General features: G+C 37.9%; 1 protein-coding gene across 5 annotated transcripts in view; it reads left to right on the forward strand.

Moving 5' to 3' along the window:
* Positions 1-14,511, forward strand: part of stau2 (staufen double-stranded RNA binding protein 2) — a 103,153-nt gene that overhangs the window by 57,605 nt on the left and 31,037 nt on the right. For all 5 annotated transcript variants that reach the window (XM_053487738.1, XM_053487739.1, XM_053487740.1 and 2 more), the window contains one exon: positions 2,778-3,067. In XM_053487738.1, coding sequence (XP_053343713.1) covers positions 2,778-3,067 — 290 coding nt within the window. The remainder of the gene's footprint in view (positions 1-2,777; positions 3,068-14,511) is intronic.

Consider the following 14,511-nt stretch of genomic DNA (forward strand, 5'->3'; position numbering starts at 1 on the left):
TCCAATCAGAAGGTCTCCGGTTCAAACTTCAGCACCACCAAGCTGAGACTGTTGTGCACTTTAGCAATGCCCATAAACCCCAACTGCTTATATGTGTAATGAGATAAATGTACGTTGCTCTGGATAAGGCCGTCTGTTTGCTGTAAATGTACTCCTGGGTTACCGCAAAGACTCTCACATTGTATAATGTATTGATATCAGAGCATTTTATTAATGAGCATGGTATCTACACATTGCTATTTTTCAGCTATTTGTAATGTGTTATATGATTTCTCATGACAACTTGACACAGTTACAGTTACATAAACTTCTCACTCCTTCTTTGGGGTCTTGTTTGACGCACATGCTACTTTAAACCACACAAGACTCTGATGGATCCTCAGCTTTTCCTACATAGCTCAGAATGTGACCACCAAACGTGAAAAGGTATCAGGTTTTCCACATCATTAATAGTGCACTACGTCTCAAGCAGCCCATATTGTAAATATACTAATGAAAATGTGCTACTAAGTACACACTGGACATGATTGGAAACTCTTTCCCTGTGGGCAGCCACATTTCTCAAACTGCTGCCTGTTTTCTACATAAATGGCCTTTGAAGTTAAAAGCTTTCTCACGCTACTCAAACATTATAGTAGTTAGTTGTGGCAATTTAGCTTTCTGTGTGTTATGCAAAGTAGGAATGAAGAGCATTTACAGAGTATTTAGTGTAGGACAAAGCAAACACAAGATTTCTTAATGCATAAAGTAATATATTTGACGACATAAGTAGTGCATAACTATCTTATAATGTTAGTGAAGAAAATCTTGGTTGGATTATATTTTTGACTAGACATTAGGGGGTAAAGAAGTGGGTAATTTATCGAATTTATTGAGCAGTTAAATGCTTTTTTAATGACACTGATGAGGTCATCCTGGCTCACACTTCAGTTTTAATATTGTTGTTGAGTATGTGTTATTGTGTTATGTTTCATAAGAGAACCTAAATTCATCACTGGTTATTATTTAAAAAAGCCCAAGTGGGATTCCAAGCTCATATTTTTATGTTTTTAATGAGTTACAGAAATGCATTACTGGCAACCCATAGCTTTTACCCCTGTGATTTAATAGTGCCTTTAACGCACCCCTTCCCACAACGGCATAGGGACTAGTGCAAACGTCAGCGAATCACGTCCAACATTTGAGGAAAAGCTCATCTGGAGACGCCTGTAGGTAGAGAAATGCCAAAATCTGGGCTGCTATGGCCAGCTGTCCTGCACTACTTTAAGGTCACACCCCAAAAAAAAGAGATTAACTCTTGTCAATGGACTTTATTTCTGTAGCACTTTAAACAGCACAAATTTTCACTTGGAGCTTTACACGAGTTCAGACATAGTACTAGGTCTTTAATTGTCAAGCATTATACAACAGTGGCAAGGAAAAACTCCCTGAAACATCATGAGGAAGAAACTTTCAGAGGAGCCAGTGTCATTTAGAAACCTATGCTCTCTTGGATGAATAGCTTGAGGGATTATAAATCCAGACCTGTCTACCTGTGCAATATGATGTATAATTTTCTGTGATGAATGTAGTGCATCGGAATGAAACGGGATCATGTTAACAGTCTGACCCAATAAATATGTTTCTCTGTGCTTATATGCCTTACATAAGTGTAGCATTAGGTGGCATGTTCACCGGGTTTCATTCACCAGGTTTCTGGCTAAAGAAGTAACACTGATTGGCTTAAATTTCACACGTAGTAAAGTGTCTAACCAATCCCCATAAACCTCAGAAAAACGAAAGTTATGTCTTATCAGTTAATATTGGCTAATTTAAATGACATTGTCGAACCGCTGGCTGTCTTCTCTATGTGGGTCACTTTAGCTTACCAGCCAACTGGAAACATTGTAGTTTTACGTACTACAAGTAATATTTTTAGTAGGCCTAGATACTGAATGATGTGTGGGCTATGGATGATGGGAGTTCAATCAAATGCAAAGCTTTTGGTAATTGAGGTAAGTAGGCACGTTCCAATCCACAGCCAGGCTCCGTTCATTCAGCCCGTTTTCCCATTTATGGATTAACCAGAGATGGTGATGTCCAGAGTTCACACAGTTCAGGCTTCAAAACCACTCTTCAGAAAACCCACCTACTGTTTTATCCATTTTTTGTACGGTCTACGAACTTACTCTCAAAGTTGGAGAACATTCTTCTTCCGTTATATTTTATGTACTGTATAATAAATGCTTTACACTTAACTGGTTTGCTCATATTAAAAGACTTAGATTCTGATTAAACACGCATCTTAGCAGATCGGCATCCATGCAAACTGCTGGAATCCGAATGATTTAATTCGGGTTGAAGAAATATCGTCCATGTTAATGCACTTGATGTTATTTGTTTCAATCCAGTGGAACCAATCTCTGGCGAAAGTCCTCAGACATTAATTGCAAACACTGACAGTCCATTGCGCACATTTTTTACTTATTTGATAAAACCCCACATCCTCCTTTTTTTTTTTGTCGTCTCTGGAAACTCTGTCACCAAAACAAATTCCTCATACGTGCAAACGTACTCGGCAATAAATCTGATTCTGCAAAAAAATCTTCTCAATAAATCTGATTCTGATTTTTTTCTTATGTGTTCAGACTCCGACGTTTTAAAAGGTGCAAATTATTGACAAGTCGCATTTTTTTTTATTTGTTTTTTTTAATATGACAAAACCACAACAAAATGCACTGTATTCGTGTACAGAATTGACAAATTTTGATGCTTTCGCGTCTTTCCTCCTCCTGCAGCGCAGAAAGGAATCCTCCACCTCTCTCCAGATGTGTATCAGGAGATGGAGGCCAGCAGGAATAAAGGTGGCACAGTCCCTTCTGTCACTCCTATGACCCCGGTGACCTCTGTGACCTATATGAACCCTAAAGAAGTTAGCCCGGCACCATTTTACAACAACAGCGCCTCAAAGACGGCCGCCATCGCCCGGGAGCTGCTGAGCAAAACGCCAAAAACGCCCACAATCCCCTGCAGCTCCGTTCAGCCATCGCAGCAGCTCGAGTACCTTGCTCACATTCAGGGCTTCCAGGTATGAAGAACTAGCCAGTCTTTTCAGTTTGTATACTACTTGGGCACAGTGTTTTTTTACATTTATTTGGACTTGCAGCAGATCCCAAACTTTCCACGAAGGTTTATTCTAATTTACAAGCATTGTACAATAGGTCTGAGACCAAATACCTTTAGTGCTGTGAAAATGTGAAATATACTTAAATGAATCAAATCATCAAAAAACTTTGATATTATGATCATGAATAAACTGTGATTAACCACATTTTTTGGAAAGCTTAGTTTTGAGATCTTTTAGTGTGTCTTTTAGTGACTTTGTCAGACTGGTTCTATTCAAGTAATTTCTTGATTCAACAAGGCTGGCAGTAATCAAGCCTGGGTGTGTTAAGTGAAATTAAACTCCGCCTTCCAAAAAAAGCCAACAGAGAGGCCCTTCTTATATGAGGTCACATTTGTGTCAAAATCTATTTGGCTTGTATAAAATCTGGGAAATATCAAAACTGAAAAAGAACAAAAAGCAGAGATTTTTTATTTCCCCTTATGCTAAAAAAACGACCAAAAAGTTAACTTTGTATAATAGGTCTCTTTTAACCCCCCCCACCCCCCCACCCCTCTCTCTCTCATGCACACACACACACACACACACAGGTGCACATTTTAAAACCCTTCCATTCTGTCCGTCACTCACCACTTTACCTTACCTTCCTTTCTCTTTTTCATTTTTTGTTTCATTCTCTTTCTTCTTATTTCACATATATATATATTTTTTTCCCTTTTTCCTTCTCTCCTTCCTTCCTTCCTTCTTTTTACAAATGCAAATCTAGTTGCCTCTGGTGTTTATTAACATCATAACAAGCTTTCAAATAGATGCAGATTATTTCTATAACTCAAAAAAGAAACAAAATCTATTTTCACTTCCTGACAGAGGATAACCACCTGCACTGACCTCATCACTGTGTGTGTGTGTGTGTGTGTGTGTGTGTGTGTGCTTGTGGTCTGAGTTTTCCCTTTCGGCTACATGCTATTTAAAGGAAATCTGGTCGATGACTAGAAACACTTGTGTGTGCATCACCCTTGGTGATCCCAGTTTGTTTAACACCAGGTGTTTTTAATAACACCCAGTAAAAACATTTGATCTATACATGCTTGATGTGCCTTTGTGGAAGCGTTTCAGGGTTTTCTTTTCTTTTTTTTTTTTCTTTCTTTTTTTTGTGGGGAACCTTGAGACATAAACACTTTGAAAGCAGCAGGTTTAAGTTCAAGCTAGTACTAGTTCTTAATGAGTCACTTGACTGATTCATTTAATTTGAATTTGAATGATAATTAATAAAAAAAATAATAATAATAATTGATAACTTAATTAGGTAGTAATAAATAAATAAAAACATTTTGTAATGTATTTAAATAAATACATTTAGTAATAAACAAAAAAATTTATTTCATATATACTGTATATATGTAAATAAAAAAATATATAAATAAATAAAAACAGTATGTCAATGAATAAAAGAATAATTCAAACTATAAATAAATCAAATAAAATGTATCCACGCAAAGAGAGAGAGTTTTTTTTTTATTATTAATTTATGTTTACGTACTTAGATTTTTTTAGACGAGCTTCAAGTGATCTTTTGGTCTCTGGTGATAACAACAACAACATAGCAACACTTTTTATATCGCAAAACTCATGATGTGGTTTTCCCCAGTACAAACTCAGCTCAAGGACAATTGTGAAATTCCTTGGTTGAGGGTGGGGTGCATCATCAGTGGAGGACTTCCTACTCATATTTCAAAGCAAAATTATACGGGCCGTAAATTCATCTGTTTTTCTGTACTGAAAGTCCTAAAACACGATGATTCATGTTGCTCTAGAAAAGCAAACCATGCCATGCTAGTGTGACGCCTTATCACTTTAAAATGGATTATTTACCTTTAGCAGAATGCCGTAGTGAATTTCATTCCTCTTATACTGCATCAATTTAACAAAGTTTAATTTCCACTGGTTATAATTAAAAAAAATGTAAATACGTTTTAAAAATTTTTTATTTTTTTGTTTCAGAAAAGTGCAACGTCTCTGTCGTATACCTTCAAAGTGAAAAAAACATACTATATTTAAAATGTGTGAAAATGATTCATGTTCTCAAAACCACTTTTTTTACAGTGCGAGTCCTGGAACATAACTCCATAAATGTGATCAGCTGGTCATTCAATGCATTCAGGTCTTCAGCTGACTTCATTTTTTTTTTTGCCACGTAAAGTTGCTGAGTCTAACGTTGCGCCTCCAGAGGCTTGTACAGTGGCCACTATGCTGGATGGCTGCATCACTTTACGTGCTTCCCTTCTTTGCCTGACACGCCCTTAACTCCGGAATAGGGTCGATCTGGACTTGACCACATGACCTTTCCCATTGCTCCAACATTTTTTGTTAAAAATGATTAGCCTTGATTAGCCTTATTGAAAAAGATGTTTAGTCCCGATCCTGTAAGTTCTTGTCACATTGTGCATGTGGAAATTCTCTTACTTTCACTATTGAACATTGCTGTGATTGTCTTTTCTGCCTACAGTTCTTTTGAACAGTGGATGATTCAGCACTATCTTTTCCGATTTTAATAATGTATTACATCATTCTAAACCAATGATGTCAGCAATCTCCTTGGTTTTCTTTGCTTGATGCAGACCTATAATTTGACAAAATCATTAAATAGGAACTTATTTTTTGTACTTTGTTTTGTAAATGCAGCCTCTCTCTCTGTGTCCTTCTCTTTCAAGTCTCTGTGTGTGTGTGTGTGTGTGTGTGTGTGTGTGTGTGTGTGTGTGTGTGTACAGTATGTGTCTATTCATGTGTGCTATTATTTCTCCCTTGGCTCTGCATGTTTCTGGTGAAAATAGGGCAGAAATAATGGAGTGAGTGTTGTAATTTATAACACATGCTTTCATACTTTCTCTCTTTCTCCATTCTCCAAGTTCATTATTTCGGGCAAACTTTAGTTACTGAACCAAACCATATGTTCGTTCAGTTTTCAGTTGTACTGTAGTCCGTGACGATGCCCCATTAGGGCTGAGGCTGTATATGTTACACTGATATGTTGGTATAGCGTGATAATGCATTCTGAAAGAAAGGAAAATTTACAAAATTGCATTTAAAAATGTATCCAAAATGTACTTCCTGATTGTTTGGCCTTTGGCCACATGCTATTTAAAGGAAATGTGGTCGATGACTGGAAGCACCTGTGTGTGTATCACTCTAATTGACTCGTGTTTGTTTAACGCCAGGTGCTTTTAATAACTCGCAGTAAAAAAAAACATTTACACATACTCAATGCAGGTTTTCATTTTCATGGAAGCGTTTAATTTTTTTCTTAAATAGGAACTGAAACACTATAGGAGCAGCGGGTTTAAGTTAAAGCTTCATAGTAGCAGTTGAATGGATTCAGGTGATTCAAAGGAATCAGGTTCATTCATCATTTAGAGCTACACAGAAACAGCATAGAGTGCAGGCGACATCGTATATAAGTATATAGCGCAGCTAAAGCGTTTATTTTATTTTATTCATTCGTTTTATTTAAATGAATCGTGTTTATTTTGTTGAATAGACAGAAACCCACAAGAAGCCACAGCTACAAGAATCAAGTGTTAGAACCTTTTAGAACTTGAAACATGAAATTAATAATAATAAAAAAAACTAAATATGAGTTTAATATAAGGATAATAAATTTCCCAATATTAAAACATTTTAAAATTTTCAGAAACTATATAGAAGGAAAAGAGTATTATTATTTTTATTATTATCATTATTATTTTTATAAGTGAGTCAAAAATGAACCGCACTTCAGTTATATTAAACGAGACATTATCACTATGAGCCTGAGAATAAACACCCGAGTATGGAACAAAAACATCCTCAATCACCAACCGAGTTCAAAAGACAACCAAAAATTAATCCTTTGAGTTTTCTATGATTTTCAGTGGCCAGTATTGGAACAGGACTCGTTACACTGAGATGTTTATTAACGAGCCAAAAATGCAGAGGACTGCTATACGAGGGCGTTGTGATCTTGTACATCCACACATCTGCCCACACTGTTGACACTCTACAAAAACTTTGTTTTGAGGAGTTAAGTCATCCCCCATACAGTATAAAAATAAGTTCTTGCTTTTTCAATCTCTCACCTGTTTCAAGGTTCACAAGATTCACTTTTGATGAAGAAGTGATAAGAGCGGTGCATTTGTGCCTAAAAATTTTTTTTTTAATTTAAATTATTATTATTATTTTTTTATCTTTAACTAGTAATTTTTTTTTTATACATTTATGTATGCAAATGAAACTGTTTAGTTAATTATGCATATATTTGCGCACCTAATAAAAAAACAAAAAATCCAGGATGATGTTAGGATTAAAATGTTAACTTTACTGAAAAAAAAAGCTTTTAAGAGATCAGCCTTTATTGTTCCAATAATTATAATCATTTGGGTTCAAATTCGTTTTAACCAGTGTTGGGGGATGTTACTTTTTGAAGTAACTAATTACTTCATTACTTCATTAGTAAGTAATCAGTTACATTACAGCATTACTTTCTGATAAAAGTAAATAGTTCGAGTACTTTTCCATTGCAGAAAATAAAAACTCCTTTGTGATTCCTCATGCATGTTATTTAGTCAAGACCTTTATAATTATTCTACCATCATCACTCAGCGAAGTTTGGCCCATAATCTGTTACTTACTAATACAGTTCATCATGATTCACAGCGAGTTTTGGCTCTGCGATTAGGTTTTCATCGTTCCGTGTTTCGGTCCTCGCATAGTCAAACTGCATAGATGAGATAGGGGTATACCAGCAGGAATAACAGAGGGGGGCGGGTTATCGGAGACGGGGCTTGTAGGACGACTTTCACACACACACGGATTGGCAGCGGCTGCTGTCTGTTTTACGGATTACATAAATTGTCTAAATAACGGATTACACCTATGAAAATATAAATAAATAACTGAGTATTTAAATGGCGGACCTAATGCGTTAGATTACCCGTTACATTAAAAAAGTTATCTGAGTACTCTAACTTTGTAACGCCCAACACTGGTTTTAACAATACCTTAATAATTAGCGATCAGAGTGAACGTATAACATTTCATGGCTGGTTCTGAATTATTAACATACAATATGCTTTAATATGTTTTCAGTGGGGTAAAACAGGTATAATGAAATATGACATAATCATAGTTTCATGTTACCTTTTAGTGATATAGACTTTTTCCACCTGACGTCACGACGTCTGTCCGCCATGGTTCTGCCCACAACCCTCATTAAGTGGACTACATGGTGTGTTGAACAAGGGATTGTACACCCTACATAGCACAATAGGTTTAAATGTATCGATATTTCGGATTCAACTCCAGAAACAAATTTAGTTATTAATTTAAAAGGTTAATGTCAGTATTAGTTAACGAGACCGGCATTTCATCATTTTATGAAGCGTAAATCACAGCGTATTCCATAGCATTGTTGCACAGAAGCACGGAATGAGCTAAAGCTAATGCTTGCAAATCCAGGAGAAATCACATATTTCTACACAGTCTGAGGTGATCACGTTATAATAAATTCAACTTCTGCAAATTAATATAAATATTACATCGTTACCTTTTCCAGCACAACATACTACATGTCCACATAATCAGCAGAACCGGAGCCATCAATTGCTAGGTCACTTTTTCTAGTGAAAGCAGATCAAACTCTCATCTTTGTTTCATTGCTAAACCAGTTATACATTGTAGATCATGATCACGTACATCCAAGCTAATAGACAATGGCGTTCCCAAACGTCAGTCTGAGTCAAATACGTCTCTCATTAAACAAGGTTAATAATTGAAATTTGTTTGAGTTTTGAGTTTTGAATGCCATGCTATTAAAACATCTGTACGACACGTTTTTAAATGCAGGGTGGGTTGGGAATCCGGCGGGATGACGTCGGTAGCGAATGCTTCGGGTTTAATGAATACGTTGGAGCGTCTTTTGTTGAAGCTGACATCATGGAATACCTATTCAAACATGAGCAAGCTGATCGAACACTAACTCAATGAGGTACTCCGTACAATGTGAGACAACAATGTGTCATTGTTATGGTAAATCTCACGCCAAACAAGGCTGCTAAACAAAACAATAAATCTTTGAATTGATGGTATGAATATACTGTAGAAATGGTCCTGATGTAACTTTACAGTTTTCTAACAGTGTACCAAACCTACAGGCACATGGTGTAATATTTCCACTGTGTTTGCCATATTGTCTCTTTATATAGTCGTGTCAGTAAATGGATAGACACACAGATGGAATAAACACAGATATAAAAACTATGTAAAACAAATTGAACTTAGAGCTTGATTTTTTTTGTGTCGATTAATATATCGTCACACTAACAAAATAATTTTTAGACAATTTATTACGTTTATAATAGAAATGCATCAAGCAACGAGCCAGTGACCGGAATTGGCTGCTTTTCAGATTGACCAGCCATGACTGATAAACTCGGACTGATTCTGTGCCAAGTGCAAGAGCCTCTAAGTGACCCATTTTTACAGTGTTACATCATCAAAAATTGTGTCTGATTGGCATTCTTCTCCAAAGTTTACAAGCGAATCAGTCTAGAAATCCACTCATAACACACGCTTACTCTGTAAATAGTCTTAAAACATGAGCATTATAAATTGAGCGTGCAACAGCGCTGTGTCTGTGTTGTCTGCGCTGTGCTCACCAATCAACTGATCAACACGCGCTTTCGACTCTAGAGGCATTTCAGGCAGTTAAACGTCACTGTTACTTTATAATCTTACAGGTGGTACACTTTAAACTATTCTCACGCATCCCATGTGGTAGGAGTGGTCTTCATTTTTCTAGGTTTGTTTAGAAATAATAATTATCATTTTTCTGTTTTTCCTAATTTTGAGGTAAATGTTAAACTCTTGTAATGTATAAAGGCTGTGCTTGTTTTTTTAAGTAAGAAAACTAATGCTATAAGTCTTCTTCTTTGTCTTTCGGCTGTTCCCTTTCAGGGGTCGCCACAGCGAATCATTTGCCTCCATCTAACCCTATCCTCTGCATCCTCTTCTCTCACACCAACTAACTTCATGTCCTCTCTCACTGCATCCATAAATCTCCTCTTTGGTCTTCCTCTAGACCTCCTGCCTGGCAGTTCCAAACTCCGAGCATCCTTCTACCGATATACTCACAATCTCTCCTCTAAACATGTCCAAACCACCTCAATCTGGTCTCTCTGACTTTATCTCCAAAACATCTAACGTGGGTTGTCCCTCTGATAAACTCATTCTTAATTCTATCCATCCTTGTCACTCCCAAAGAGAACCTCAACATTATCAGCTCTGCTACCTCCAACTCTGCCTCCTGTCTTTTCTAAAACTAATGCTATAAGTAATGGGCTACATTTAGTACATTTAGTTACTTGTGGTCAATTCAGTTGTGAAGCTGTTTAGTAAAGTTAAAGCATAAAGCTTGAGTTAGGACAACTTTTTTCAAGGTAGTAGGTAAGTTGATACAGATAAGTGTTTTTATATCGAGCAGTACAGCATAACCTGGAGTGCGATATTGCTTTTAAACAACAGTTCCGCATGCACCATTTGTTATCAACAGATTATGACTTATTTGTGTCTTTTAACCCATTATTTTGCTCCACCAACACATATCCTTCTGCTACTGGCAGAGTTGGTAACCCAACAATTAGCAACCAACAGTTAGATTCCCAGCCAGTGGATGCAGTGCCAGTTTCAAGTCTGGATAAAATGAGACGGTTGCGGCAGGAAGGGCATCCGGCGTGATACCTGTGCAAAGCTTGTTTGTGCAAACCGGATGGTCTGCTCTGTCAACCCCGTGCCAGGAGCTGCCGGAGGAAACACGTGATAGTTTTCGGCCCTCCTAACTGAGTGTTAGTAGTAGCCTTAATGTGGGAGCGCCCTAGTGACGGGGAGGAATTGGACATGACTAAATTCGGGGAAAAATCCAAAAAAAGAAATAAATATGTTCCCACTTATTCCAATAGGGAATATCAGCACAGTTACATCTACAATCCCAAATTGCGTTAAATGGAAAACTAGTGCTTTCACCCACGCAAGGACCAACACTTTGGACATGGAGTGATGAATACATTTAAAATTCCTAGTGGTGTTACTGTCCAATATCATCACTCGTGAAATGATTTTCATCCAATTAGATTGCATGGTCCAAACTATGTGTTGTATAATCAAATCTTTTAAATAACGTATTATTTTCTGTAGTTCAGAGAGGTTTTTTGCCTGTACTTACCTAGACCTTTTTAACGGGACATTTGTTAGTGTATATTACATTTATAACAGATACCATAAAGTCCTTGCGCAGCTTAAGACACCAGTCGTCTGATAGTGATTGGTTTCGCCTCGCCTCTAGATCTGCTCAATGATCAAACAGCTGACCGTCAGATCGAGAGCTAGCATCCCAACTCATGTGAATTAGGCCGTACTAACGAAAAAAGTTGTTGATACTGATTTATGCTTCAAACTGCTTTAAATATGAATATGTGGACTTTATTAATTAATTAATTAATTTATGCGTGCTTATTATTTGGTGACCTCGGTTTAATAGGACAGCCTATCTGTGTGCACCTGCTCCCTATGTAACCGTATCACGGCTCACTAATGGCCGAGCACTGACTGATGATTGTTCGCTCAGCGTAGCGAGCCTGCGCCTCAATGTGCTCATTGTGCGAGTTTAATCTCAGCCTTAGCAACACAGTCTTTTACTGTTTAAACTTTAGACATGTACGTTCTACAAATAGCAAATTCAGTTCCATTCAGTTCAAGTTTATTTGTATGGTGCTTTTTAACAATAGACATTATCACAAAGAAATCCAGAAATAGATCAAGATCTCTGTTGAGTAACACAGAGGTGAAAGTGGTGAGGAAAGTCTGCCGGTGATGACATCAAGAAGAAACCCTGAGAGAAACCAGATTCAAAAGGAACTTGTGTTCATAGTACATATGTTTGGAGAAAAAAAAAAGTGTTCTAAAAAAAGTCTTTGCAAATATTGATATTAAATGTAATGGTTGCTGAGTTCATCGATAAACGCGATCTTCTAAAATGTCCCCCCCAAAAAAAGTGTCACTTCGTCAAAGTTAGTCTAATTAAATGTAAAAAGGCCATATTATTGTTGCACAGTATACCAGGATAACAAAAAAATTGTACTATAACAGCATTTTGAATTAATACTTTTTCTCTGTGCATGAATGTTTGACCTAGCTAACAGGAATCCACCTCCTGTCAGCACAGCGCTGACAGCAGTGATGTGTGTTTCGTAGCGGGGAAAAAATTGACCGAGTTTGTAACATGAGCCACGGAAAGAATTAAGCAGTGGAATTAAAACAGTCTAGAGCAACAGTAGAGGAAGCAGAGCTCTTTTATTTTGTCTTGTTCAGAGACTAGACATGAAGAGACAGGCAAAGTAAAAAGGCGGCAAATATGGAGATATTTCAGTTAAAATTTATGTCATTTGGCGGATGCCCTCGTACAAAGCGACTCTCAAATTACATCTAAGCAATTGCGGGTTAAGGGTCTTGCTCAAGGGCCCAATTGTGGCAAATTAATGATATTCCAACGCCTTAATCACTAAACTACCCCTACTGTTTTAAAGTGTGTTAGAGTTGGTTTTATATTGGGAAGTTCACCAGTAAGAACTTGTCTTCTATTTTGTAAGAAATGTTATAGCATTTTGGCTGCTACTGCGGACCATCCGATGATATTGATACAACGTGGCGGAGGTTTTACAGCGGATGCCCTTCCTGACCCATTTTATCTGGGCTTGGAACCGGCACCTCATCCAGTGGCTGGGGTTTGGGCATTGGGTGGGAACTGAACTGGGCCTTCGGCATGGCAGGCGAGAAACACACACAAAAGGGAAAATCTAAAAAGACTTTTTTGGTGGTTAGGGAGTGGGTGACAGGCCAGGTGGATTACCCTTTGAGTGCCTGTGATCCTGTTATCAGATAACTGGTATATAGTTGATAAGCAGTGTTAATGTTACGTGCCTACTTAATGAAGAAAAAGAATGGTTTGTGTCTTGGAAGCGCATCTCCTCAGACCTTCACAAACCTTTTAAAAATACCTAACACAACTTACACAATGAGTCACAAGTTGTCTGTAATAATTTCAGAAAGTGTGCAATCTCTGACCACAAAAGCACACAGGAGAACTGTTTCACTAAATAAAGGGTATATAAACGTATCAGATGAGCTGATGAGCAACAGTGACTACAAGTTTGAACATCTCATTTTTATTAAATAGACATGTTTTAGATTTATTTTGCATGCCAATGGACTATTAATGGCTCGGTGCTGGACAGCTTCCTTGGGTGTCCCTCCATGACAGCATGACAGCGTAACTGCGCTGAACACTAAACATTACTGGGATGATAGGATTTTGTCATCTCCGGATAAACGGGAGTATCATTGTCTCTGTCAAAGTGAGTTGAACAGTTCTGTGTTTGATGGAAAAACCAGGACCGTTCCAGGCATTTCGAAATTTGTTCCAGACTCTTCTGACAAAGCACAAATCAAACTTGACAATAAGCATCTGTCATGTTAGCCCCTCTCTCTCTCTCCGTCTCCCTCTTTGTATCTCTTCTAGGCACTCCATTTTTCCATCTCTCTTCCTCCGTGTTAAGGCTCCTTCTCTCACTCTGTCTGTCTGTCCCAGTCGACGTAAACAATACTCTAGCAGTTATTAAGTGAATGATAGTGTGTACACTAAAAGGCGCTGTGTGAATGGGACGAAGTGTGTATTTGTGACGATGTGAGTGTGTGTGTGAGTCAAATCAGTTCACCCTGTAGTGAAGGTGCAGCCCGTTGCTCAGTGTGTGTTTATAATATTTGGAACCTGAGTGACAGTTTGTTCTTTCTCTCTTTTCCAATCCGTCCTTCCTCTTCTTTCGCGTGTGAAACCCACATCAAAACCGTCGCGTTCGGCTCAGAGCTCTCTCTGTTCTCCACATCAAACGCTCCTTCTGTCTCACCTTCGCCGAACCAAGCGGCGGGTATTCATCAGCAAACACAGCGCCGGACACAATTTCGAGTTTCTGACAAGAGCCAGCTGCTGGAGCTATGGTGTGAAGGAAACGAAGAGCCGGTTGTGTGGATACTCTGGAATGTGTGCTTCATTCAGTCTGAAAAATCAGTAAAAGTAGCACAGGAGAAACAGCCAAGGAGTAAACAGACAGAGCAAATGTTAAGCAAAACGCGTTAATCAGAAGGGAGGGGTTTGTATCTGATAGCAGACGAAATCGAAGACCTGTTTATAAACAGCGTCTCACAAATGATGCTGTTACGCGTAATAAACTGCGCTGGATGCTTTTCCCTGGGGTGTAAATTGCTGACTTGCTAAGTGGCTAAATTGCCTACCGTCGCAATAGGCTACTAGCTAACTCTGTGGCGCC

This window comes from Clarias gariepinus, chromosome 26 (assembly GCF_024256425.1).
Source record: "Clarias gariepinus isolate MV-2021 ecotype Netherlands chromosome 26, CGAR_prim_01v2, whole genome shotgun sequence".
NCBI lineage: Eukaryota > Metazoa > Chordata > Actinopteri > Siluriformes > Clariidae > Clarias > Clarias gariepinus.